The sequence below is a fragment of the Micromesistius poutassou genome, assembly GCF_964030765.1.
Source record: "Micromesistius poutassou genome assembly, chromosome: 3".
Lineage (NCBI taxonomy): Eukaryota > Metazoa > Chordata > Actinopteri > Gadiformes > Gadidae > Micromesistius > Micromesistius poutassou.
In genome coordinates, this window is record NC_140273.1 from 17,891,265 (window position 1) to 17,918,859 (window position 27,595).

Below are 27,595 nucleotides of genomic sequence, written 5' to 3' on the forward strand. Positions count from 1 at the left end.
TTTAATCATGAGCAAAGCAGCTTTATATCATACGAGTTTCAGACGGAAAACAAAGAGCTGACAATCGCAACATGAGTCAGGGCTGATTTGGTAAACATTGGTGTTATTTACATAGCACTCATGAAGGACTCTACAAGTGCTTGAATACGCGTTTCGTTCATCTGGAGTGGGCGCGACTTTGCCCTGAAGCGGGGCGCTATTGGCCGATCCTCATGTCCTTCTCGTGCGATGGAATGTTTCGTCTATCCGACGAGCGGACTGACAGATGGACAGCCAGCAGGCCGGCACAGAGCAAACGTACAAAAGAAACGCTGTGATTAAAAAGAAAAAGGATACATATCTTTTTTTTTTAAAACCACACGGTGGCTACCAGCAGAGGGCGGTGTCTCCTTGTTCAATCACACTGCAATTTGGCATGGGACACACACCGACATCATGGGCAAAGCAATAAGTCATAAAATAGGATACAAACATTTGGTACCAAATAAATAGTTCAAACAACAACCAACACTAGTATCTTTCTCTGAACAGACTTGAGTCGCATCCGACTCGACTACTCGGGACTTGATTGCGAACTCGACATTGAGCTGCTAATCCTGTGCTAGCACCAGGGGTACATAACGTCAAGTAGGCTAGCCTGTTTAGTTGAGCTCTTAGCTATGTCTACAACCTCTAAAGTTGTACTGGGAGTTTCTGTGATACTGACGCTGAGCACCGTGGCCGGTGTGCACATTAAGCAGAGGTTGGACCAAGAGGTAAATAACCACTTAACATAGCTTAGCATTAGCAAAAGCATTTACAATGAACCTAGCATTGTGCTAACTAGCTGCCCGTTGTCTTCAACGCCCTCCAGCTGACTCGTCAGCGATGAAACAGTATTCGTCATGTTGACCCTCTGGACAGAGATTAACATGTGTCAAGCAACCCCTCAACGTGTAATTGTTAATTATTATAAACCACCGTTATTTGGCTTTAACATAGCAGCTCATAATTCTACTTCCGTTTAGTGTATGGAAGTAAAAGTCCCTTCAAAGGCTTAAACGTCGCGTCGTGGTTCTCTGACGGGTTCTCTGTGGTTCTAGCGGCTGCATCAGGGGGTTGTGCGGGACCTGGAGCGCTTAGAGCGGAAGAGAGAGAACCTTCGAGTCCTGGACCAGCAGAGGGTCCTGACCCTACAACTGGAGGCCCAGAGGACCCAGAGGGAGGCCGAACAAAACCACCACTAACCCAGGTACAACAGACACCACTACACCCAGTCTGCTACTGGTAGGACTGGGAGCTGCCCTCTGATCCCAGTACGACCACAATTTCTTTGCTGGTGCTACTGGGAGCTACCCAATACGACCACAGTCTGCGCGTGTGTGTGAGCTGTGCAGAAGCTTTTATGTGTTAACTGTCTAGGTTTTTGTGTGTCTCCTGTCCAGGTGTGTGTGTTTACATGGTGTGTGTGTTCCCTCTCCAGGTGTGTGTGTGTGTGTGTGTGTGTGTGTGTGTGTGTGTGTGTGTGTGTGTGTGTGTGTGTGTGTGTGTGTGTGTGTGTGTGTTGACCAGTTTTGTGTGTTACCTGTCCAGGTGTGTGGCTGAAGCATGGAGAGCAGCAGCGATCAGCTAGTAGGGGAGAACGACGAGTTGTGCACGTCAGCCTCGGAGGGTCTGGAGGAAGGGGAGGTGGAGGGCGAGACGGTGCTGATGGTCGAGTCAGAGGACCAGGGCTCGGTGGACCTGTCCCATGAGCAGAGTGGGGATTCCCTCACCAGTGACGTGGGGGAGGAGGGCGAGGGAAGCTGGGCGTGCGAAGACATGGCGTTCTACTGCGACAGGTGTCACAAGTGGATACCCTCAGGTAGGACCCCTTAAAGTGGTAGCTCGGAATTTTGGACATCGGACCTCATTTCCAAGTGAGCCAGTGTGTTATTTATCATTGGAGACTGTTTTTTAACATGTTTCATTCAGTCCTTCTCGTTGCAGAAATCGCTGGTGCTAGGCTAGTGCAAGTCAAGGGGAACTGCTAGCCTGCCAACAGTTTTACCCACTCTACAGTACAGTTTTAGTTTAGTTTTAGTTTAGTTTTATTTCTAACATTATTCTAACAACACAGACATTTACATCGATGGTCTGACGTTATAATTGGTGTGCCTCGGGTGTACTGTGGAGTGGTTAAAACTGTTTTTAATGGCAGGCTAGCAGTTTCCCTCGACTTGCCCTAGCCTAGCACCAGCGATTTCTGCAACTAGAAGGACTGAATGAAAAGTGTTAAACGGTCTCCAATGATTAATAACACACTGGCTCACTTGGAAATGAGGTCCGATGTCCAAAATCCCGAACTACCCCTTTAACTGTCAGTAAGCATGTTCACCTATCCTCTGCAAGGTTTACCTGTCCTCCGCAGGGTTTACTTCTCATCTTTCTACTTGTACACCTGTCTCACCTGTCTCACCTGTGTACTTGTCTCACCTTCCACCTGTCTACCTGTGTGATCCACCAGGCCAGCTGAGAGGGGAGCAGCCCAGCTACCTGAAGGGAGATAACTTCTTCAAGTTCATCTGCTGCAGCTGCTCCGAGGACGGCAAGGAGAGCTTTGAAAGGATGAGACTCACCTGGCAACAGGTAACCATAGCAACAGGCTGAGACTCACCTGGCAGCAGGAAGCCATAGAAACAGGATGAGAACCATAGAAACACTAGAACTTTGGTTGTACGTGGTGGTGTAAGAGGCGGTATGTCTTGTGTTCAAGGTGGTGATGTTGGCCATGTACAACCTATCGCTCGAGGGAACTGGTCGTCAAGGTTACTTCAGATGGAAGGAGGACATCTGCGCCTTCATAGGACGACACTGGACCTTCCTGCTGGGCAGTAGGTGAGGAACCACTACTTCACGCATACACTGCATACACACAGACTGTACCCACACTGTTTATGAAGTCTTCTTCATAATTCATCATTCACAGTACTGAGGTATAACTAGAACTGGTGTACCACTGTGTAGTACTGACAGTATAAGTGAGGTACTATCTTGCTGTACTGAGGTATAAGTGCGGTACTACCGTGTGGTACTGAGGTATACACTATCAGTGAGGTACTACTGTGTAGTACTGAGGAATTAATATGACGTGTAAGTGAGCCCTTAAAAGTGAGCCCTGGTCCCTGCAGGAAGAAGACCATCACATGGTGGAGCACGGTGGCTGGCTGCCTGTCCGTTGGCAGTCCCACCTTCTTCCGCTCTGGTGCTCAGGAGTTTGGAGAACCAGGCTGGTGGAAACTAGTCCAGAACCGACCCCCCACCCTGCGACCCGACCTGGACAAAACCACCACCAAGACCAAAGGTAGCCCTGCACTTTAACCTGCTAACCAGCATCCTGCTAGGGCTGCCGTTTTGGGGAGCTCCTTCATGTTTTTGTTGTTGTATATGTGTGGTTTACATGTTGTTTACTTGTTTTTTTACTTGTAGTTTACATGTTGTTTACTTGTAGTAAACTACCTGGGGTTTGACTGTGGTTTACTCTTAGTTTACCTGTTTACTTTACTTAGGCTACCCTATTTCCAAACAAATCGAGCTAGTAGGTCATTTATTCCAACTAGTATTACACTTATGAACAAGAAATTACCTGCAGACAGCATTTTAAGTAGCACTATGCACTTTCTTTCTAGCTGGACTGTCACAGTATGCACAACTGCACTTTAACATCCTACTCATAATGTATAGTGGGGTTTGTGTCCTGATGTTGAATGTGGGGGGATGTGGTAGGGTGGGGGGGTGGGGGTGGTTGGCTGAGGGAAACTCTGTTGTTTATCCTGTCTTGTCTAACTGTCTTGTCTTTTTTTGTATAAATGTATCAGACATACTGTATGGCACAGAATAATTTTCCGCAAGGACAAATAAATCTCTATCTATGTACTTGTAGGTTACCTGATGTTTACTTGTTTTTTTACCCGTTGTTGTTGTTAATTGTCTGTAGTGTCGAAGCCCACCCTGGAGCCCAGCATCACAGTGGAGGGCCTGAGGAAGCGCGGAGCCAGGAACCCTGTGGAGAGTGCCATGCAGCTGAAGGAGAAGCGCTCGCGCACTCAGGAGGCCAAGGAGATCCGGAGGGCCCAGAAGGAGGCGAGCTACACGGACCGCTCCTCCTCCTCCACCCCCGTGAAGATGGGGGCGCGGGGGGGTCGGCGCCCCGACCTCCTCCTGGAGAAGGGGGAGGTGGTGGACTTCTCCTCTATGAGTTCCTCGGACCGAACGCCACTCACAAGCCCCTCCCCTTCTCCTTCGCCGGACTTCTCCGCCCCGGGTACCCCCGCCTCCCACTCGGCTACGCCCTCCCTGCTGTCAGAGGCCGACCTCATCCCTGACATCATGCCCCCCATGGCCCTGTTCCACGGTGAGATTAACACTCCTCAGTTAACACTTACCTCTAACCAGACAAGCTTTGGTTAGCTAGCAGCTAAACACCCCTCCTTTAACCTCAGGTAGCTAGCAGCTAGACATGCTCCTTTAACCTCAGGCAGCTAGCAGCTAAACACTCCTACCGGAAACAAGAGATAGAAAGGGGAAGTGAATGAATATTGACTGCCTGAGCGTTTTCTCTGTAGATGACGAGGAGCTGGAGGGGGAGGGGATGATCGACCCCGGCATGGAGTACGTCCCGCCCCCCAGTGCTGGCCACGCCCACCCCGGCCTGCCCCCCCGCCCGCCACCACCACGCATCAAGCGGGAGGCCGACAGCGAGGGGGAGGAGGGCCCCCCGCACGCGGAAGACTTTGACGGGCAGCTGGCCCGGTGCGACGACCCCTCCCTCTCCGCCGAAGGGGGGCGCGGTGTGGTGGGCGGGGCCTCGGAGAGGAGGCGTGTCCATGCTGAGAAGAAGGGGGAGGGGCCCGGGGTCCCGAGCGGGCCCCGCTACACAGCGCTCAGCCTGTACGAGGAGCGCATGTTGCTGCGGCGCCTGGAGGCGTGTCCGCTGGCGCTCGCGGTGACCCCCCAGGCCGCTCGGCTGCGCAGGAAGCTGGCGGTCCGGCAGGCCAAGCGGCAGAGAGCGCTCCCCCTGCTGGACGTGGACCGCTCCGTCTCCACCGCCCTCAGCCTGGTGGGGGCGATCTACACCCCTGGACCGATGCTGGGGCGGTTCTGCACCAGCAGCCAGGACCTCCGCATACTGGACCGTTTCCAGGTACACCCCTACACTGTACAGTACGACACTAGTGCTAACTTGGTACTACACTAACGCTACACCCCCCTACACTAGTGCTACACTAGTGTTAACTTAGTACTACACTAATACTCCACCCCCCTACACTAGTGCTGCACTACCACACTAGTGTTCTACCAAACGTGTGTTTTTTCGTGTGTGTGTGTGCGTGCAGACTCCCCTGGCCTCCAGGAGGGGGCTCCATCACCCGTCGGCCTCCTTCTGGCATCGCCTCATGGGCTCCGACGGGGGCCTGGACCCGGCCGTCAGGAGCCCTTACACCTCACGCTGCCTCAAGCCCTTCATCAGGTACACACCCACCTGAGGCCCCTGTGTTTATTAACCTGTGGTTTTTAGGGGGCCCTGTGTTTATTAACCTGTGGTTTTAGGGGCCCCTGTGTTTATTAACCTTTTGTTGTAACTGCGTGCACACCAAAAGCAAATTTGGTTGCCTGTTAGCCTGAGTTTGCTGCGCAAGTTTGATCACGCAAATTGACTTGTGCAAGTGTAGGAGGAGGGGCTTCCTCTTGTGAATGACAGTTTCTTTCCGCCATTTCCTTCTCAACCATGGCCGAGGTAACCACTAGGAGTCTTTTCTTGTGGAAGTACCAGAGACATCAGAGAGCCTAACGCAGTCGTTTAGGATTCATAATATCATATGGAGGTGTACACTGCTTTTGGCCCTGATATTATAGATTATATTCTATAGATATCCATATATTATATTATATTATATAGATATAGAGCTCCGGGAGTCTTCAAACGGAAACCATCACTTTCTCCTCCATGTTGCGGTTCACCTCGGACATCAGGGAGTGAACGCTGATGGGCTGTCACGACAAAGCATCACGTGGAGAAGTTCAAATATTGGAATATTGGTTTGCAGGAGTAGAATCGTGTAAACCAGGTTGTTTGCTCGAGTACAATTTGCGCAAACAAGGTTGTTTGCACTGCGACGTGCATCAATTCATCAAGGTTTTTCTGGTGAAACGCGTCTCTGCATTGACTTTGTATGGATTTGCACCGCACCTCCTTTTATTTGGTGTGAACGCACCAATAGGCCCCCTGTGTATATCAACGGGTTCTTATGGGCCCCTGTGTTTATGAACCTCTTGTTGTTGTTAGGGGCCCCTGTGTTTAGTAACCTGGTGGTTGTTATTGACGGGCCCCTGTGTGTGTGTGTGTGTGTGTCCTGTAGGAGGGACTATGAGAACAAGCCTGTGAAGATGAGGCTGCTGGCAGAGATCCGTGCGTATCCCCACAGGAAGGACCCCACCTGGGCCCCGGAACCCGAGGCCCCCATAGACTACTGCTATGTCCGGCCCAACCACATCCCCTCTGTAAACGCCATGTGTCACGACAGCTTCTGGCCAGGTAACCCCTCTCTGTGTGTGTGTGTGTGTGTCTGGCTGTAGTGGTGTACAGTATTCCAAAGCGGTGTAGGAGCCCAGTGAGCAGCACGGTCTCTGTCCCCAGGTGTAGACCTGTCTGAGTGCCTGCAGTATCCAGACTTCAGCGTGGTGGCGCTCTATAAGAAGGTGGTGGTGGGGTTTGGCTTCATGGTGCCGGATGTCAAGTACAACGAAGCCTACATCTCCTTCCTGTTGGTGCATCCTGATTGGAGGAGAGCTGGCATCGCCACCTTCATGATCTACCATCTCATCCAGGTAGGATCACCTGGCCTAGGGGCGGGACTTAGTACTGGAGATGTGGTCGAAGTGCAAGTGTACACAAAAGGGCTCTGGTTACTGGTAGGGTGCTAGCCCCGGTGTCTGTACCACTCATCACTGAGTAAGGGGCTAACCTCAGGGTGACCGTGATGGTGTCAGTGGGGAGGGTCCTCATTGTGTGTGTGTGTGTGTGTGTGTGTTTCAGACGTGCATGGGTAAGGACGTGACTCTGCACGTGTCAGCCAGCAACGCGGCCATGCTGCTGTACCAGAAGTTTGGCTTCAAGACGGAGGAGTACATCCTGGACTTCTACGATAAGTACTACCCAGCCGACAGCACCGAGTGCCGCCACGCCTTCTCCCTGCGGCTCAGACGCTGATGTCACACGCTGACCACTGTGATGTCACACTCTGACCACTGTGATGTCTCTGGTGATGTCACACGCTGACCACTGTGATGTCTCTGGTGATGTCACACGCTGACCACTGATGTCTCTGGTGATGTCACACACTGACCACGGTGATGTCACACTGACCAAGATGATGTCACTCACTGACATGGGACGTCACACGCTGATCACAGTGGTCACGTTGGCCTTTAGTGTGTGTTTCTGAGGACTCCTGAGGAGGGTAATTTCCATCCTTATAATCGAGGCGATGGCTCCGCTCTTCTGTCTTGTGTAATTTCCTGTTAATAAAGACTCCACCATGCTTGTACTTGCTGCTCCGACTTGATTGGTTATTGGCGTCCTTGGGTAACCTATACAGAATGCTACTGTGGTACTGTTGGGTGATAGTAATGTGATGGTCTGATGTTCAGGTGTGTTCATGTGATAGTCTGATAGTATGGATCTGAATCCACTGAGTTGCTTTGGATGAAGTGCCTGCTGCATAGGCCCCGTCCCAATACCTCCCCTAACCCTAGATTTTTGCCCTAACCCTAGATTTTGCGCATTCTTGTGTAGGGGTAGGGTGTCCCGTTACTGTAGGGAGCAAGGGGCAGTGCTATTTTGCCCTTTATAATCAACCCTCAAAACGTAGTGAGGTCCGATGCAGGCTTAAAACGAAGTCAAAGATTTACTGTTGAGAGCACTGGAAGTGTTGAGAGCAAACCAAGTGGAAGTTGTAAGGGGGGAGAAATGGGACAGGGCCTAAATAGTATATTAGAGAGGGTTAAGGGTAATGTTCATGTGAAGTGTAATGAAGTCTGTTTGATGACCTCCTATCCTGTGTGTCAGATGATAGAAGTTATATGATAGAAGTTATATGTACTATGATAGAAGTTATGTATTTTAATATTTCTAACATCTGTCCAACAAGAGAACAGAATAACAATAAGATACAAAGATTAAATAATTAAGAGTGGTGTTAATTTCAGCTGTAACTTAACACTTTGACATTCTCAAACCAGAAGTTTACCACCAACAGTACAAGTACATTTTGTGTTAAGAGTGCTGGGCTCCATCTGTCCGCTGGATGCTGAAGGCCAATCCCAGCGTCATCGTGTGTTCAGAGTTATCTGAATGTTTGTACATGCTTCTGTTTCCATGGCACTGGTGACGTCATCGAGAGTGGCACACACACTTCCATAGAATCACCCGATCACAGCTGTCCTTCCGCCTGGGTCACCTTCCTGTCCGACCGCCCCCCCCCGCTATGATGTCATCATGGGGTCCTCTGGGCAGTACATCCACGACTGTCGATTGGTCTAGCTGGTGAGGGTCAGCCGCTGCTGCTGCTGGCGGCGGCGGCTGTGGGCTCCAGGCTGATTGTGGCCGGGTTCGGCAGCAGCGTGCCCAGCAGGGTGTGTCCCAGCTGGGCCGTGAGGAGCTGCACCATGGGGGGGCAGCCGCAGGTCAGGGAGAGCTCGTACGGCGTGTCGCCCTGAGCGTTCCTCTTCATCCTGGCTCTGCACCTGTAAAAGGAAGTAACCTGTCAGACAGGAAGTACTGCCTGTCAGACAGGAAGCCCCCCCCGTCAGACGGGAAGTAACCCTAGGCAGAAAGGAAGTACACCTAGCCGGAGAGGAAGAACGCCTGTCACACAGGAAATATACTCATCACACAGAAAGTACATCCCGTCAAACAGGAAGTACACACCGTCACACACAATGTACACCTCGTCAGACCGGAAGTACATTAAAAAAAACGGGAAGGTGTGTGTGTGTGTGTGTGTTACCCCAGCAGGACTCTAGCAGACTGCAGACCTCTGGACCCCTGCGAGGCGGCCTCGTGGAGAGCCGTGTTCTTGAACCTGCAACACAAACGCACTTAAAGGTGCTGTAGCTTAGAGTCTTAAAGTGTTCTAAAGAGAGGGAAAAGGACTAACTACTAAACAACCAGAACAACGTCCCACCCCCTCTCTGCTCCCTCCCTCCCTACGTTTCTCCGCTGTTGAGTAGTGTTGCATTACACACACCTGTGATTGGGATTCCCTGAACCAATCAGGGACAAGATTCCCTGATTATTCATAATGAGCTTCTGAAATTGAAACTGTCTCATACAGAGTCAGGTGCAGTCAAGTAGGAACATATTATTTAACTCACTAATGATGATTGGCTGTGCCATTTGTATAGCAGATTACACTTACACTAGTATATATTCAATCTTACCTACAGCACCTTTATCAATACTAGTTTATATATTAAATGTATCTACAGCACCATTTATTACTTTTGTTACTTGTTCATAGTAAATGTTGCCTACAAACCCTTTAATAATACCAGTATATATTAAATCGTACCTACTGCACCATTAATAATACTAGTTTATATATTAAACCTTACCTACAGCACCTCTAACAATACTAGTTTACATATTAAATTGTATCCACACCGGCTGGTAAAAAGTATCAAAAACACCTTGGGAGGCAGGTATGTGTATGTGTGTGTGTGTGTGACTTTGTGACTGTCTGTGTGTGTGTGCTCTGTGTGTGTGTCCTCTTACGGTCCAGACTGTTGGTTGACATTGGCTCCTCTCTGCACCAGGACAGGGATAATGTCAGGGCGTCCGTTCACTACGGCAACCACCAGGACGGAATGCCCCTCACTGTCCTGACACATCGGGTCTGCCCCCTGTCAATCATTATAGTTCAAGTCTTAAAGGTGTGATCTCATGATGTGAGGTCTCACTTAAAGCTTGGGTCTTTCTTAAAGGGGAAGTCTCTCCTTAAAGTTGGGGTCTCTCTTATAGGTGTGGACTCACTTAAAGGTGTAGTCCTTAAAAAGTAAATTTAAAAGTACATTCATTTACTTTATTTATTGGTGAGGTATTTCCTTATATGTTACATTTGTGCAGAAAGGTGGGGTCTCTCCTATAGGTATAGTTTGTCCTTAAAGTTGGGGTCTCTCCCTAGAGGTAATGCTTGTCCTTAAAATCGGGGACTCTCCTTAAAGGTAAAGTTTGTCCTTAAAGGGGCGGACAGGGTGTTGGTCACCTGGTCGAGGAGTTGCTGCACCACAGGTATGCTGCCCCGCCCCCCCGGGCCCACCTCCTCCAGCAGCAGGCCGTCCTGCCGAACCAATCAAATGCTCTATGAAAGACTCTGTTTCCATGGTGTTGAAGAAGGACTGGTGTTGCTGGGCAACAGCCGTCACCTACCAGGGGCTTCTGGGTAGTCTGGAGGCGGGGCTTCTGCCGGGCTGCTGGTTGCTTCTTTCCTGCCAATGAGAACATCAGAATACACTGGTAGAGCTACAGCTAGAGCTACATATATAGCTACAGGTAGAGCTACATTTAGAGCAACAGGTAGGACTACATGTAAAGCTACAGGTAGAGCTACAGTAAGACTGAGAGCTATAGGTAGAGATGCAGGTAGAGATGCAGGTAGACAGGTTAAGCTACAGATAGAGAAACAGGTAAACAGAGCTACAGGTAGACAGGTAGAGCTACAGATAAGCAGGAGGAGCTGCAGGTGGTCAGGTAGAGCTACAGGTAGTCTGGTAAGTGATGGTATCCTCACCCAGACTGGTAGGGTTGGGCCCAGGGTTCTGTCCCTCTGTCACGCTGCTCAGGGTCTGGGTTGGGTCTGGGCTCTCCCCAGCACGCCTCTCTCTGCAAGCCTACAGAACCAAGAAGACCGCTCAGTCTTGACCTGACCAGGACCCCGACCAGGACCAGACCAGGACGAGACCAGGACCTGACCAGGACCAGACCAGGACCCCGACCAGGACCTGACCAGGACCAGACCAGGACCAGACCAGGACCCCGACCAGGACCTGACCAGGACCCCGACCAGGACCCCGACCAGGACCCTGACCAGGACCTGACCAGGACCCGACCAGGACCCGACCAGGACCCGACCAGGACCCGACCAGGACGAGACCAGGACCCCGACCAGGACCCGACCAGGACCCGACCAGGACCTGACCAGGACCCGACCAGGACCTGACCAGGACCCGACCAGGACCCGACCAGGACCCGACCAGGACCCCTACCAGGACGTCTACCAGGACCTCTACCAGGACCTGACCAGGACCTGACCAGGACCTGACCAGGACCCGACCAGGACCCGACCAGGACGTCTACCAGGACCTCTACCAGGACCTCTACCAGGACCTACCAGAGGGACTCACCTGGGTCCCCTGGGGCTCTGGTCCCCCCAGCAGGAAGCTGAGCCTCAGACTCACTTCAAAGTCGTCCTCCTTGATCACAACCGACGCCATCTGGGAGAAGCAGAGTGAGCCTGTGAGTGAGTGTGTGTGTGTGTGTGTGTGTTAGTGTTTGCATGTGTGTTTGTGTGTGTGTGTGTGTGCGTGTGTGTGTGCGTGTGGTCTCACCCGCCCCATCCGAGGCTCCCCCAGCAGCGTTCTGAAGTGGGGGTTGTTCTGGGCGTAGGCGCGCAGGTGAGCACACACATGATCCACCTGCTTCCTCCAGTACCCTGAAACACATCAGCATCCCTCAATCCTATTGGTCAACCAGGGCCGCGCGCCCTAGCACACACACACTCCATGGTATTATAACAGAATGATCAAGTATAGTGATTCTGTTCTATTATATTACATAACATTTATTCAATTATATTGATAATAATTATTATACTTATTATATCATATTGATAATTTTATATATAATATAATACTTTTTATTATATTATTTGATATAGTATAATTATTTTATTATAAGTAATTATATCAATTAATAAATTATAATGATGAATTGAAATTATATTCATTATCTTATATATTTATATATATTATATAATTGATTACATTTGATTTATAATTGGATATAGTATAATTAATTATATTTTATTTATTGTTAAATGTAGTATCATTTATTATTATTTTTATTTTATTTAATTTGGTCAAGTTTATTATATTGATATTTTAATATAGTACTGTATATGAAGACATAAATGGTCCACCTCTTCCCGGGCTCACAGCAGTGAGCAGTGGCCTGCGAGGGGCTGTCTGCTCCGCCAGCTCCCTCTGCTGGTGAGTCTTCTGTAGTTCAGCGGCAGACGGGTAGAACAGACCCACTGTCTGGGTCTGCCGGTCCGCGGTGGGCGGGGCTCTGGCCTGGGCGGGCGTGGCCTGTGAGGTGCTATGGGAGGAGTCAGGGGAGAGCAGGGGCCGCCAGGTGACTCCATTGGTGGTCAAGGGGGAGCCCTGGGAACACGAATGAGTTAATCTTTAAAGGTTGTACTCCACACAATGACTCGTAGTATCACTAGTAGCAGTACTAGTAGTAGTATTGGCTGTAGCGTTTATAACAGACCTGTGGGTGTGCCCCCCTTACAGGGACAGATGAGGCGTGGCTTCGTGGGGGGGCGACCAATAGAAGGCCGCATGCGGAGCAGTAGGAGGCATAGGGGTGGCTGCTGGCACCACAGCCCCCACATAACACCCTGCTCAGAGGGTGGGAGGGCTTAACACAAACACACACGCACGCACACAGTGGTTAGAGATGAATGGTACACTAGAGTCTGTACAAGGTCGACACGTTGTTACATGATTGGTGGTTGAATGATATCTGGTTAGTTAAATGGTAGTTGTGTAGTAGTTAGAGTTAGGGAGTAGTAGTTGGTGGTAGTTACAGGTAGTTAGAGGTAGTTGGTGGTAGTTACAGGTAGTTCCAGCTAGTTAGAGGCAGTTAGAGGTAGTAAGTGGTAGTTAGAGATAGTTGGTTGTAGTAATAGGTAGTTAAAGGTAGTTCCAGCTAGTTAGAGATAGTTAGTGGTAGTTGGTGGTAGTAATAGGTAGTTAAAGGAAGTTCCCGGTAGTTTGAGGTAGTTAGTGGTAGTTAGAGGTAGTAAGAGGTAATTCCATGTAGTTAAAGGTAGTTCCAGCTAGTTAAAGGTAGTTGGTGGTAGTAACAGGTAGTTAAAGGTAGCTCCAGGTAGTTTGAGGTAGTTTGTGCTAGTTAGATAGCCTGGAAATCCAGACATCCACATCTAGAAAGATGTAGGGTCTGGCAACGAGAAATCAAAATGGCCCAGTTTGAGGGGCGGCAGCAAGCATGCATTTGAAAATATCACTGCACGCAATTGGATAACACTACGACCAATCAGAAGAATACAAGGGGTGATGTATCCAGACCAGCGGAGCTAACCAATAGATAAGACTTGCCGTATTTGGTCGGTAAAACAGCAACGCTTTTGGTCCGCCTATATCAGATACCCCGATGTGATTGGTTAAAGGAGAACTTGTCGATTTTTAACCACATTATTGTTTTCACGACTCACCGCAGATTACCCCGTGGATATATCCAGAAAGCCCTTACTAGGCGATAGCAGAATGGATGCGCTCCCAGCCAAGTTTATACTGTTTCACCACACAGTTTGAGTTAAACAAGCACGGTGGTGTCTCGTAAGGAACCAACTCGTGTTACATAGGTCTTGGAATGGTTTTCTGAATGTGTTTAGAAGCCCCAAAAGCAGATAAAGAGCTTGCCCCCACAGGTTAGCGTTATAGCTATTCCATAGCGCCGGCAGCCAGTGCAGATCTCTGGCTTGGTCGAATCAATTTTCGTGGGGTTTTTAGCTTCCCTCAACATGGGGTGACTCCTTTAATATTCTGGGCCAGGGGAATCGGGACTGAGTATATTGCTCGTTCCCAGAGTGACTCGCTGAGCAAATTCAAATTGTGCTCTCGCGAGAACTCTGGATTTCCAGGGTGCTAGTAAGAGGTAGTTATGGGTAATTCCAGGTAGTTAAAGGTAGTTCCAGGTAGTTAGAGGTGGTAAAGGAGCTACCTTGGCGCCGCACCAGTCGCAGAACCTAGCGTCCTGGTTGTTGGTGCGGTGACACAGGGAGCAGGCCAGCCTCTGGTCGCCTGCAGGAGGGGGGGGAGGGGCCACCGTCTGGGGCCGCACAACACACTGTAACCTCACAACACACTGTAACCTCACAACACTGCAACCTCACAACACTGCAACCTCACAACACTGTAACCTCACAACACACTGTAACCTCACAACACTGTAACCTCACAACACACTGTAACCTCACAACACACTGTAACCTCACAACACTGTAACCTCACAACACTGTAACCTCACAACACACTGTAACCTCACAACACACTGTAACCTCACAACACTGTAACCTCACAACACACTGTAACCTCACAACACTGTAACCTCACAACACTGTAACCTCACAACACACTGTAACCTCACAACACTGTAACCTCACAACACTGTAACCTCACAACACTGTAACCTCACAACACACTGTAACCTCACAACACTGTAACCTCACAACACTGTAACCTCACAACACACTGTAACCTCACAACACTGTAACCTCACAACACACTGTAACCTCACAACACACTGTAACCTCACAACACTGTAACCTCACAACACTGTAACCTCACAACACACTGTAACCTCACAACACTGTAACCTCACAACACACTGTAACCTCACAACACACTGTAACCTCACAACACTGTAACCTCACAACACTGTAACCTCACAACACTGTAACCTCACAACACTGTAACCTCACAACACTGTAACCTCACAACACACTGTAACCTCACAACACTGTAACCTCACAACACACTGTAACCTCACAACACTGTAACCTCACAACACACTGTAACCTCACAACACACTGTAACCTCACAACGCACTGTAACATCACAACACACTGTAACCCGACAACACACTGTAACCTCACAACACTGTAACCTCACAACACTGTAACCTCACAACACACTGTAACCTCACAACACTGTAACCTCACAACACTGTAACCTCACAACACACTGTAACCTCACAACACACTGTAACCTCACAACACTGTAACCTCACAACACTGTAACCTCACAACACTGTAACCTCACAACACACTGTAACCCAACAACACACTGTAACCTCACAACACTGTAACCTCACAACACACTGTAACCTCACAACACTGTAACCTCACAACACACTGTAACCTCACAACACTGTAACCTCACAACACACTGTAACCTCACAACACTGTAACCTCACAACACTGTAACCTCACAACACACTGTAACCTCACAACACTGTAACCCCACAACACACTGTAACCTCACAACACACTGTAACCTCACAACACTGTAACCTCACAACACTGTAACCTCACAACACACTGTAACCTCACAACACTGTAACCCCACAACACACTGTAACCCCACAACACACTGTAACCTCACAACACTGTAACCTCACAACAGGTCAGCTAACAGTCAGCAGGGTGGTGTGGGGTTGGAGGTCAGGTCTTACCCAGGCAGGAGTGGGAAGGAGTCGGTTCTCACAGGTCACACAGTGGGAGATATGACCTGGGTTCACACTTCCACACGCCACACACAAGACTTTGTCCTGCACACACACACACACACACACACACACACACACACACACACACACACATATACGCACACGCACGCAGGCATGTAGACCGACAGACAGGTAGGAAACAGACAGACAGGTAGGCAGATTATTAAACCACATTACACTGGTACCTCCAGCTAAATGCTCCTGGCTGAGGTCAGGTACCTTCAGCTTGATACGGGCCTGGGGGCGTAGTTGAGGTGGGATGGCAGCCTCACAGATCAGACAGGAAGGCGTGTTGACAGGCACCAGTGTGTTACAGACAACACACACCCCCATCTGAAACACACAACATATACGACAACTGCTATAAAGAACCTCATCTACCTGCACATGGCCCAAGCACATCCAACAGCTTTGCTGTCTAAATTATATCAGGTGAGGTGTTTGTTAGGTGTATAGTGTGTGTAAGCTGTGTGGGAGGTATGTGGTGCATGAGGTACTGTACCTGTCCTGCCTCAGGAGGGGGCTGTCGTTGTCCCGGGACGGGAGGAAGTGAGGCGCCACAGTGGATACAGAACCGCGAGAATGGATCAGACGGACGATCACAAAAACACCTGGTACACCTGGACAGATATAGTACACCTGGACAGATAAAGTACACCTGGACAGATATAAAACACCCGGTACACCTGGACATATATAAAACACCTGGTACACCTGGACAGATAAAGTACATCTGGACATATATAAAACACCTGGTACACCTGGACAGATATAATACACACCTGGTACACCTGGAAAGACAGACTATAAGACAGATAAAGACAGACAGAGACGACAGACAGACTTCAGACAGAGTCGACAGACATACTACAGACAGAGTAGACAGACAGACTGTGGACAGACAGACTACAGACAGACAGGCTCGCTACCTGAGGAAGTCTGCTTCTCGCTGGACCCTAGTGCTCTGGGTGTGGCTTGGTTTAGCCTGCAGTGTCTTCTGGGAAGGTAACAGGAGGTTAGAAGGACTGAGGGCAGCCAGGGGGCTGCATGTAGTGATGTCATGTAGTGATGTCAGGTTTTTAGTGATGTAGTTATGTCATGTAGTAATGTTGTGTAGTTATGTCATGTAGTTAGTGATGTAATTAGTGATGTAGTTAATAATGTAGTTATGTCATGTAGTTAGTGATATAGTTATGTCATGTAGTTAGTGATGTAGTTATGTCATGTAGTTAGTGATGTAATTATGTCATGTAGTTAGTAATGTAGTTATGTCATGTAGTTAGTGATGTAGTTATGTCATGTAGTTAGTGATGTAGTTATGTCATGTAGTTAGTGATGTAGTTATGTCATGTAGTTAGTGATGTAGTTAGTAATGTAGTTATGTCATGTAGTTAGTGATGTAGTTATGTCATGTAGTTAGTGATGTAGTTATGTCATGTAGTTAGTGATGTAATTATGTCATGTAGTTAGTGATGTAGTTATGTAATGTAATTAGTGATGTAGTTATGTCATGTAGTTAGTGATGTAGTTATGTCATGTAGTTAGTGATGTAGTTATGTCATGTAGTTAGTGATGTAGTTATGTCATGTAGTTAGTGATGTAATTATGTCATGTAGTTAGTGATGAGGGGATTTCATGTAGTGATGTAAGATGAACATGTATGTGGTCTGTAGAGGTCCCAGTGGGGGTGGGGGTACCGGTCTTGGGGGTTCTTTGGGTGAGGAGCTCTTCTGGGTCTGGGGTTCTTGGGGTCCCAGACGACCACGGAGGAACCGAGCGCCTCCAGATGATCTTAGAACATCTGAAACACACAGAACCCACAGGGTTAGGGGTCAAAGAACACAAAGAACAAAAATAACACACACAGACCACACAGAACATACAGAACACACACAGAACACACAGAACACACACAGGACACACACAGAACACACACAGAACACACAGAACACACACAGAACATACAGAACACACACAGAATACACACAGATCCCACACAGAACACACAGGGTTAGGGGTCACAGAACACACAGAACACACAGGGTTAGGGTTCAGCTCCTCACTAAAAAGTGAGGACATGGTGTAGTAACAGGATGTGAGGTAGTAACGGGATGAACAGGATATGAGGTAGTAAATGGATGTGAGGTAGAAACAGGATGAACAGGATATGAGGTATTAACAAGATGTGAGATAGTAACAGGATGTGATGTAGTACAGGATGCAACTTCCACACCTGCAGGACTTTGCAGCATAGATTGGCTGGGGGTACCCCTTCCTGTCTCCTGCAGTGTCTCCTGGCCAATTTCCTGTGAGGTCAGAGGTCGGTCAAAGGTACCCTGTGTATAGTAGTATTAATTATGGTATCTCTAAGTAATAATAGTAGTGCAGTGTATAAGTCTTGAGTCGAAGTTTAAAGCTGTAGAACCTTGTCTTGGAGGTCTTTCTGGCCTCTCAATGACGCCTCATTCAGCGACACCAAGAACAGTTTGGTCACGGTAGAACTCTGCCTGCCGTCCCTGGAGGGGGAGGGGGCAGGGTTTATTTTCATAATAAATTCATTTTTATTATTCAATTCACCTGGTGACAGCTTGGTTAATGAGTTAATTGAGGCCTCACCTGGTGACCGCTGGGTTAATTGGTTAAGGAAGGCCTCATCTGGTGATAGCTAGGTTAATGAGTTAATGAAGGCCTTACCTGGTGACAGCTGAGTTAATTTGTGAATGCAGGCCTCACCTGGTGACAGCTGGGTTAATTGGTTAATGAAGGCCTCACCTGGTGACCGCTGGGTTAATTGGTAATGAAGGCCTCACCTGGTGACCGCTGGGTTAATTGGTTAATGAAGGCCTCACCTGGTGACCGCTGGGTTAATTGGTTAATGAAGGCCTCATCTGGTGACCGCTGGGTTAATTGGTTAATGAAGGCCTCACCTGGTGACCGCTGGGTTAATTGGTTAATGAAGGCCTCATCTGGTGACCGCTGGGTTAATTGGTTAATGAAGGCCTCACCTGGTGACAGCCACAGCCCTGACGGAGACCTTCCCTGGGGGAAGGAGGAGGGCTCCGCTGTACTTCATGGTGGAGTTCTCCCCCCCCCGCACTGTCCGCCACGCCTCGGGACTACTACCATCCAGAGTGTAGAAGATCTGCACATCTGTAGAGTCTACAGGCACAGACAGGCAGTCAAGAGCACTGTTTGTGTGTGTGTGTGTGTGTGTGTGTGTGTGTGTGTGTGTGTGTGTGTGTGTGTGTGTGTGTGTGTGTGTGTGTGTGTGTGTGCTGTTTCCTAGTAGTCATAACACCTTCTCTGACTGTCATGAGGAGTCTGGGGAGACAGGAGGAGCAGGGGGGAGGTAGGGGGAGCAGACTTGGGGAGGTAAGAGGAGCAGGCTGGGGGAGGTAGGAGGAGAAGGCGGGGGGAGGTAGGAGGAGCAGGCGGGGGGAGGTAGGAGGAGCAGTTGTTGTGCTATTGTTGTGACCCTTCATAAAGTGTTTTCTTCTCAGAATCTCAGTGTTCAGAATGAGAGAACTCATGACAGATAAACCCTTGGACAACGGGTGAATGCCTGACACCAGGGGGAGATTGGACCATTAGCAAGTAGAAATTGTCAGCGTTATTTGCTAATGCCATTGTTTGACTGGTCGATTTTCCCATCCTACTGACACACACAAACACAACATAAAGATGGTTTTGGAAGAAAATTAAAATGAAGAAAGAAGTATTTTAAGAAGTTAAGAACGAAGTAAAGAAGGATTTGTGTGTACCTGATTTCATCTCAACAGGTGTTGCGGTGTCCACCTCGTGCCCTGCCCTCCCGTGACCCGGCGCGCGTAGGGGTATGAGGCGCGGAGCTGCGACCGAACCCGCTGCCATGGTGACAGGGTCCGACCCACCATGTAGTGACCGCTCACTCTACTTTAATATCCGCCGTTATGATTCATATGAATGAGTCCGTTACTTTAGATAAAGAGCGCGTTTAGGTTTTCACGGTCCCACCGCCTCACTCGTCGCCTGGAAACGCAATGCTACCCCAAACAACTCCGTAGCAACGGGTGTTCGTTAGTTTCGTCAAGACCAAACGCGGCGGGGTTTGAACCCAAAGAGGCGCCGACATGTGGAGCTCCGCTCACCCGTACCGCGCTTTACATAACGAACGATCACTAGAAAGGGAAAAAGCAAGTGAAAGTTTGACGTTTGGTTGGTTGTTATAGCGATCCTAAAAATGATTTATGTAAAAAGATGTCAAATAATTATTCAGCGAAAAAGTAGCCTATTGTATTGTTTTTTTTGTTTTTGTTTTAATATCACCAAAGTGTATGTTGTTAATCGGTTATGTGTTACAATCAGTTACTGAGGAAAGCTCGCCCTGTTCCATTAACAGACGTGTTGCCGCTATACGACTTTTCCCATCAGCCTAGACTGGTTTAGCCTGGGTCCGTGTATGATCAAATGATCAAATGATCAAATGATCGGATCATACACGGACCATACACGGACCAGCCTGGCTCGAACCGACGCAGTAGTCCAGCGCGGCTGGGAATTGCATCTCCATTACCACAGATGTACCTGCTTGAAGGTGTGCTCTAAATTGGTAGCATTTTGAGTCGATGACAAAACAACACAAACACTGTTATTGTATTCAGTTGTATAGTATAGCATTTCGTAAAATGTGATTGTGTCTTTTAGAGACAATCAATATATGTGGTATGTTTCAGAAAGCTATTTTGTTTTGCAAGTTGCAGGATGCAACAAAGTTATTGGAACGAATGGATAATATCGGTTCAAGCTGTTGAGAACTCAAACTGCGTGCATGACGATGCGTTTCAGACACAATAACGCAGTTATCGTGCATGTTACAAGTGAAACTGTTTGTTTTGTGCTGAATAATTCAGGGTTGCCAATTCTCACGCATCTGGCGTGACACTCACGCTCTCAGCATCAACCTCACGTTCACGCAAACGCAACAAATGTCACGCCAAAAAAATAAAAACTCCCGTTAATTTTCTGTCGACGACTTGACTAGACTAGACCAGACAACAGCGTATTGTTTTTAATGAAACAATATAGTCTCAGAGTCTCACTCCAGCCAAAAACCCAAAGTTGGCAACCCTGAGAATAAGGAACATCAATGAATGGCAACAACCACATGGTCTTGAGTTTCTTTCATCGTCGCGGACAACAGAACACAACGCAAGAGAAGCGCCCCGACCACACTTTATTTGACACTCACGTACAGATGTATCATATATATAATATATATAATAACGGCCTCCTCATTATGACCAGGCACCTTTTCGGACTGCTCATTTAAGCCCCCACCCACACTCGCATATTTCACTCTGACGTAGTAGCCGACCCGTGTTGATGTTGCACATGTATTACAACTAAAGCTGGTTACAACTGAAGACCTTCATCACTCCATACGGACAGTACCGAACACGGTACAATGGCGGACGTTAAAGTGAAGAAGGAGTGTGACCCTGCTGATGCTGCGGTGATTGAAAACAGGTCAGTCATTCATTCATTTTACAACTACTTCTGATGCTAACCGTAGCTTCATGATGCTACACTGCTCTATTGATGGAGGTTGTCATACCAACTCTACTTTATTATGGATTGTTCCTGGTGTAATTCCATATCGTTTAACGTAAAAGGCTAGCCTAGTTATACAATATATCAAAATGAATCATTTTTAAATAGCACTTATTGTGTACAGTGTAGGTACTACATTCAAAATGTGTTTGACACTGCAGTGTTTAAAGGGTTGATGGTGCTGTTAGGTATGATGTAATTCTACTGCGCAGGGCAGCGACATTTAGCTGTCTCTCTCTCTCTCTCTCTCTCTCTCTCTCTCTCTCTGAAGGATCAAGGAGCTCTGTATACAGTTCCCCCAGGGGATCACGGACCAGGTGATCCAGAACGACATGCCCCACCTGGAGCCCACGCAGCGGGCCATGGTCATCAACAAGCTGCTGTCTCTGGTAGGAACCACCGGGACCACTGGGGTCTGGGAGGAAGAATAGGATCTGGGAGGAAGACTAGGGTCTGGATCGAAGTTAGACTATTGTCTGGGAGGATCACTAGGGTTTGTGAGGAAGGGTCTGGGAGGAAGATTAGGGTCTAGATGGAAGTCAGACTATGGTCTGGGAGGAAGACTAGTGTTTGGGAGGAAGGGTCTCGGAGGAAGACTAGGGTCTGAGTACTGAATGCGATGTTTCTGTTGTGTAGGGTCAGTTGGACTTGCTGAGGAACAGCTCTGGTCTCCTGTATCGTATGAAGGACGCTCAGTCTGCCAGGTAAACCACACACTCCTTTGTACTGGCACTAACTCTGCTTTACCCTAGGCCCCGTCCACACGTGTTCCCATACCAATATTTGTCTGGGGTGATACTCGATTGGCTTAAACTGATCATGCTAGTCATGCAAAGAAACTCTGCTTTCTACTGCACCACCCAAAGTCATAGAGCTGCAGATGTGGACACAGCTCCTGGTGTTCTGAAAACAGTTCCACTTCTCTGTTTCCAGCAGCTAGCACCTAGGAAAGGCGCTAGAGTTGATAGAGTAGGATTATGATTACTGCAGTACCAGTACTACAGTATGATTACTGTACTACTGTACTACAGTATGATTACTGCAGTATCAGGACTGCTGTATTATGATTACTGCAGTACCAGTACTATAGTAGGATTACTGCAGAACCAGGAGTGTAGCAGTTCTACAGTATGATTATGATTACTGCAGAACCAGGACTACAGTATGATTACTACAGTATCAGGACTGCCGTATTATGATTACTGCAGTGTAGCCGTACTACAGTAGCAGTAGTGTAGCAGTACTACAGTATAACTACAGTAGCAGTAGTGCAGCAGTACTACAGTATAACTACAGTAGCAGTAGTGTAGCAGCTGACGTGTTATTTGTGCTCTGTCTCCCCAGTAAGATGAAAGGCTCTGACAACCAGGAGAAGCTGGTCTACCAGATCATCGAGGACGCAGGGAACAAAGGTGAGACCTTTTGTTAGAGCCATTTTGTAATGGCTCTAACAAATATAATGTTTGATTTATTTGTTAATATGCAAGATGGTTTTGGCTTGGTTATTTGAGTTAATTGTTTGTTTAATCTGTTTTCATTTAGTAAAAACATTTTGCTTTTGACATGCGGGGGATACCGTATTTTGGGTTGTTGAAGCGCACCTGTGTGTATTTAGGAGAGGAGCCACAGGTGAATAGGTAGACGGGAAGCGGTACAGTTTTTTAAGTGCTCAGTGACAGCTCTTTTGGTATATGTTAGAAAAGGTTTATGTTGATCCTTCGTTTTCTTTTTGCTATCGGTGAAATAAATACCGTAAAGCTGACAGACGATCCCTGCCTTTTATTTTGGAATCAAAGGAGCGAGTGTGTTCGAAAAGCCACAATCCCGAAAGACAGTGAATATTTTGATTAACCGCAAGATAAGTCACGACACCTTTAGTCTTCTTCTAAACTGTGTGATAACATAAAAAAAACACCACAGCAGCATTGTGAGTCTCAAGGTGAAAATGTTCGGGAACCCCTGCTCTAGATTTTAATGAAGCTGTGGTTGTCCTACTGTAGGTCTCTAGATGTTAGTGAAGCTTTGGTTGTCTTACTGTAGGTCTCTAGATGTTAGTGAAGCTTTGGTTGTCTTACTGTAGGTCTCTAGATGTTAGTGAAGCTTTGGTTGTCTTACTGTAGGTCTCTAGATGTTAGTGAAGCTTTGGTTGTCTTACTGTAGGTCTCTAGATGTTAGTGAAGCTGTGGTTGTCCTACTGTAGTTCTCTAGATGTTAGTGGAGCTTTGGTTGTCTTACTGTAGTTCTCTAGATGTTAGTGAAGCTTTGGTTGTCTTACTGTAGGTATCTGGACAAGAGACATGCGCTTCAAGAGCAACCTGCCTCTGACTGAGGTCAACAAGATTCTGAAGAACCTGGAGAGCAAGAAGCTGATCAAGGCCGTCAAGTCGGTCGCTGTGAGTTCAGTGTATGTGTGTGGTAGGCAGGCCTCTTAAGAATAAGGTGTACATGCTTTAATATATGTGTGTTTGTGTGTGTGTGTGTGTGTGTATGGTAGGCCTCTAAGAAGAAGGTGTACATGCTGTACAACGTGCAGCCGGACCGCTCGGTGACAGGTGGGGCCTGGTACAGTGACCAGGACTTTGAGTCGGAGTTCGTGGAAGTCCTCAACCAGCAGTGCTTCAAGTTCCTGCAGAGTAAGGTGAGTCATCCTCAGACGTGTTAACAGCTATTTAACTTAGTGAAGTAAGTAGCAGACCTTTAACTTAACGTAGTTAAAGGTCCAGCGTGTAGAGTGCCATCTAGTGGTGAGGTGGCAGATTGCGACCAACTGTATTCCCTCACCCTCCCTCTCCAATGACTACCGTGGCCTGTACTGGCCAGTATTGTGTACTGTGCCAGTAGGTACTTTCAAAACTACTGCCAGATGAGGAGCTACTCATGTTCAGAAGGAAGGGCTCACCAAGTAGTGAGCTAACCAGGGGTTAGGTGGTGGGCTGAACCAGGGTTAGGTGGTGGGCTGAACCAGGGAAAGGTGGTGGGTGGAACAAGGGTTAAGTGGAGGGTTAGGCCAGGGGTTAGTTGGTGGGTGTGATCGGGGTCAGGTGGTGTATTGGACCAGGGTTCAGTGGTGTGTGTGTTGCAGGCGGAGGTGGCCCGGGAGAGTAAGCAGAGTCCGATGATCCAGAGGAACAGCTCCTTTGCCACGTCTCACGAGGTCTGGAAATACATCTGTGAGCTGGGTATCAGTAAGGTGAGTCTGCATGTCTCACTCTCTCAGTAAGGTGAGTCTGCCTGTCTCTCTGTAAGGTTAGTCGGCCTATCTCACTCTCAGACAGTAACATTACTTTGCCTGTCTCACTCTCACAGTAAGTTTAGTCTGCCTGTCTCACTCTCACACAGTAAGGTGAGTCTTTCCTGTCTCACTCTCACACAGCTATATTAAAGCTAAGTGTATTGGCAGCTATATTAAAGTTAGCTATATTAAAGCTAGGGGTATGTTCAGCTAAAGCTTTCTGCTGCTCGTCAGGTGGATCTGTCCATGGAGGACATCGAGACGATCCTCAACACGCTGATCTACGACGGCAAGGTGGAGATGACCATCATCGCGGCCAAGGAGGGGACGGTGGGCAGTGTGGACGGTCAGATGAAGCTGTTCCGTGGGGTCAACCCCGTCATACAGCCTACTGGCCTCGTCAAGACCCCCTGCGGACTCTGCCCGGTACGCACTTCCTGCACCCCGCCCGCCCACTTCCTGAACACAACCCAACCACTGCCTGTACAAACCCACCTGTATGGCCACACATTGTGCTAGCTCTCCAGGGGCCTCATGTACAAAGCTTGCTTACGCACAAAAAAGCTGCATAAGCAACTTCTCACACAAACGTTCGGATGTACAAAGACTGACTTGACGTGAGAATGTGCGGTTCTCCACGCAAACTAAATGTCTGGCTTACGCACATTTCTGCTGCATTTTGTCAGTTGGCGGCACATAGAGGCAATGCAGAGCAACAACATTAGGCCTACTCGATCACGAGTCATGATGAAGTAATATTGCAATATGAGGCTAGTTCAAAGTGGATTTGAACATTGGGATGTGTGATCTTAAATGCACTTCAATCATGCGTTATTGTTGTCGAGACGTATAATGTGACACTGTTGTTGATATTAGGCTAAACGTAAACAGACCCATAAAAATATATTGTTACTATTGGAGTTAAAAGGAAATTAAAAGGAAGCCCCAGCAATATTATTTTCAGTGATGACTTGTTTATTAAACGTTAAATAAACATATTTCAGGACCACGCATGACATCGCTAATGGATCTCTCTTCACGCATTTGTCGTCAGATTCTTGACTGCAATGTTATTATTTGGTGTTGCGTGGAGTAAGAACAAGCCATTGTTACTTAAATTCAATCTATCAATGAACCAGTCGGTCGATTTCGAATTATGTACATATTATTGACACCTTGGGTGTATGGGAACAACCGTCAGCATGCATCCAAATAAATGAGAATATAAAAGCATGCGCAAAATGTGGCAATAATTGATAGGTTGACAATGGCAGTGTTGGCCTTGTTAGAAGATGGTTGCATTTGAAATGAACGGGTGTTCCGCGACTATTATGATTTTTTTGGCCAAAAGTGAGCTGATCCCAAATCACAGCTGCCACCCTTTGCTCAAATAGGGCGAGCTCCCCGACTCCGCCCCGCTGCCCGTCTGACCCACGCTTCTCCGGTGGGCAGACGACTTTCTTTTTACGTCCACCTTGATGTCCGACCACTTTTTTTTTAATGTCAGCCACAGTTCGGCTTTCCGCCCCAACCTCATTGACCGACTTGGCAACGTTTTCCAATGCCAGTTTTTTGCTTATGGTGCTGATTCCGGAGGAAAGAGAGCCAAACAAGATCTTATTTCTGTCCTCTACCTCCAAAATCAGCACCTCCACCTCGCATTCACTAAAGTCATTTATTCTTCCTTTCGCCATTTTCTCCTTTCTCCTAACGAGCGCACTACTGCAGGTCTATTTATACGAATTAGCATATTAAATGAGGGAGGAGACTGGGTGGAGAGACGGGCTCGTGCACGTGCGCACATTTTCACGTTAATTGGGATGAACAAAGAGAATCTGTGTGAAATCGTGCTTACGCAAGGATTGATTAATCCAGATTTTTTTGTGCGCAGCAGCTTTCCAGATTTTGCCGTGCGTAAAGTTTTAGTCAGAAATCCACGCAAGTCTTAGTACATGAGGCCCCAGATGTCTGAGTGTTCTGCTGTCCCCCCAGGTGTTTGACGAGTGCCACGAGGGAGGAGAGATCTCGCCGTCTCGCTGCATCTACATGACCGAGTGGCTGAACTTCTAGCTCCATGACCTGGCCGCCATATTATTTTCTCTGTGAGGAAAAGCTTGTAAATCTGTTGTGTATTTTTGGATTCTTGGGAATAAAAACTAAAACAAATGTTTCACACTTGTACAACTTTATTCTGATCGATTTTTTGTTATTTGAGATAAGGCTTGAGTCATTCAGCCTGAAGTGCAGCCCCTCCCTCTCCTCACATGGCCCCTCCCCCTCCACACAAGGCCCCTCTCCACAGGGCCCCTCCCCCTCCACACAAGGCTCCTCCTGGAGCTGTTGTCCAGTCAATGTACAGTCTAACCCCTCCATAAGTTCTGTATAGTATCTTATGTTATGTTCTATGAATGATGTTATACATGTTGTATATGTGATGTTATACAAATTATATTATATATGTTGTATAGGTGATACTGTACTGATTGTATAGGTGATGTACTGATTTTGGCTCAGGGCAGCAGCGGCTCCAGAGCTGTAACCGATGATAACCGTCTCATCACATCCCATCTCCTCCATGAAGGGCAGCCACACACTCTCCCTGGCAGACACACACACACACACACACACACACACACACACACACACACACACACACACTATGGACCTCTACAAATAGTCAAATCTCCTAACCTTCATGCCTCCTTTCCTTAACCTTTGTGGAAAACGTCATCGGGTCAAGGAGTGATGAAAAGGTGCTTAATTTCGAACATAGGAAAAGACAGTGCTGTTTAAAATGAATTTCACTCCACCATGGTCTCCAAACATTTGCAAAACACCAATACTTATGTACGGATTTTATTTATTGATTTTACTGCTGCCTTTAACACAATGCAAATTCACATACTCCTGCAACGACTCATTGACTTGGCCGTGGATGGGGGGCTGGTGCACTGGATCGCACTTTCTATCCGACCGCCCACAGCGAGTGTGTGTGTGAGGGACATGGCCTCTAATGAAATAGTGCTCAACACAGGGGCCCCTCAATGATGTGTTCTCTCCCCTGTCCTGTTTTCTGTGTACACAAATGAAATGACTCTTCATCAAAGTTCTTTTAAATTATTCAAATATGCAGATGACATGGCACTAGTGGGACTGTTCCACAA

General features: G+C 47.8%; 4 protein-coding genes across 4 annotated transcripts; 3 read left to right on the top strand and 1 right to left on the bottom strand.

Annotated features, from left to right (window-relative positions):
- Window positions 1-211: 211 nt before the first annotated feature.
- Window positions 212-1,226, top strand: pet117 (PET117 cytochrome c oxidase chaperone; the record flags this gene model as incomplete). Its single annotated transcript, XM_084465932.1, has 2 exons — window positions 212-755; window positions 1,083-1,226. Exons 1-2 carry the CDS (start codon window positions 660-662, stop codon window positions 1,224-1,226), a joined length of 240 nt encoding a protein of 79 aa, XP_084322058.1. The 5' UTR covers window positions 212-659.
- A 361-nt stretch (window positions 1,227-1,587) lies between these two features.
- kat14 (lysine acetyltransferase 14) lies at window positions 1,588-7,564 on the top strand (the record flags this gene model as incomplete). Its single annotated transcript, XM_084465931.1, has 10 exons — window positions 1,588-1,843; window positions 2,486-2,607; window positions 2,735-2,856; window positions 3,150-3,322; window positions 3,956-4,372; window positions 4,584-5,161; window positions 5,355-5,488; window positions 6,378-6,553; window positions 6,656-6,846; window positions 7,055-7,564. 10 exons carry the CDS (start codon window positions 1,588-1,590, stop codon window positions 7,226-7,228), a joined length of 2,343 nt encoding a protein of 780 aa, XP_084322057.1. The 3' UTR covers window positions 7,229-7,564.
- Window positions 7,565-8,570: 1,006 nt separating this feature from the next.
- On the bottom strand, window positions 8,571-19,480 carry dzank1 (double zinc ribbon and ankyrin repeat domains 1; the record flags this gene model as incomplete). The annotated part of the gene is made up of 20 exons (XM_084466001.1): window positions 8,571-8,763; window positions 9,027-9,101; window positions 9,794-9,921; window positions 10,284-10,358; window positions 10,448-10,506; window positions 10,809-10,908; window positions 11,422-11,490; window positions 11,626-11,729; window positions 12,216-12,459; window positions 12,590-12,718; window positions 14,045-14,152; window positions 15,557-15,652; window positions 15,830-15,943; window positions 16,113-16,230; window positions 16,540-16,607; window positions 17,308-17,411; window positions 17,844-17,916; window positions 18,036-18,126; window positions 18,616-18,760; window positions 19,372-19,480. The coding sequence occupies 20 exons, from the start codon at window positions 19,478-19,480 to the stop codon at window positions 8,571-8,573; spliced, it is 2,202 nt and encodes a 733-aa protein (XP_084322127.1).
- Window positions 19,481-20,093: 613 nt separating this feature from the next.
- Window positions 20,094-26,601, top strand: polr3f (polymerase (RNA) III (DNA directed) polypeptide F). Its single transcript, XM_084465605.1, has 10 exons — window positions 20,094-20,183; window positions 20,998-21,115; window positions 21,471-21,588; window positions 21,836-21,903; window positions 22,544-22,611; window positions 23,480-23,592; window positions 23,694-23,837; window positions 24,282-24,389; window positions 24,666-24,857; window positions 26,424-26,601. The coding sequence occupies exons 2-10, from the start codon at window positions 21,054-21,056 to the stop codon at window positions 26,499-26,501; spliced, it is 951 nt and encodes a 316-aa protein (XP_084321731.1). The 5' UTR covers window positions 20,094-20,183; window positions 20,998-21,053; the 3' UTR covers window positions 26,502-26,601.
- Window positions 26,602-27,595: the final 994 nt, after the last annotated feature.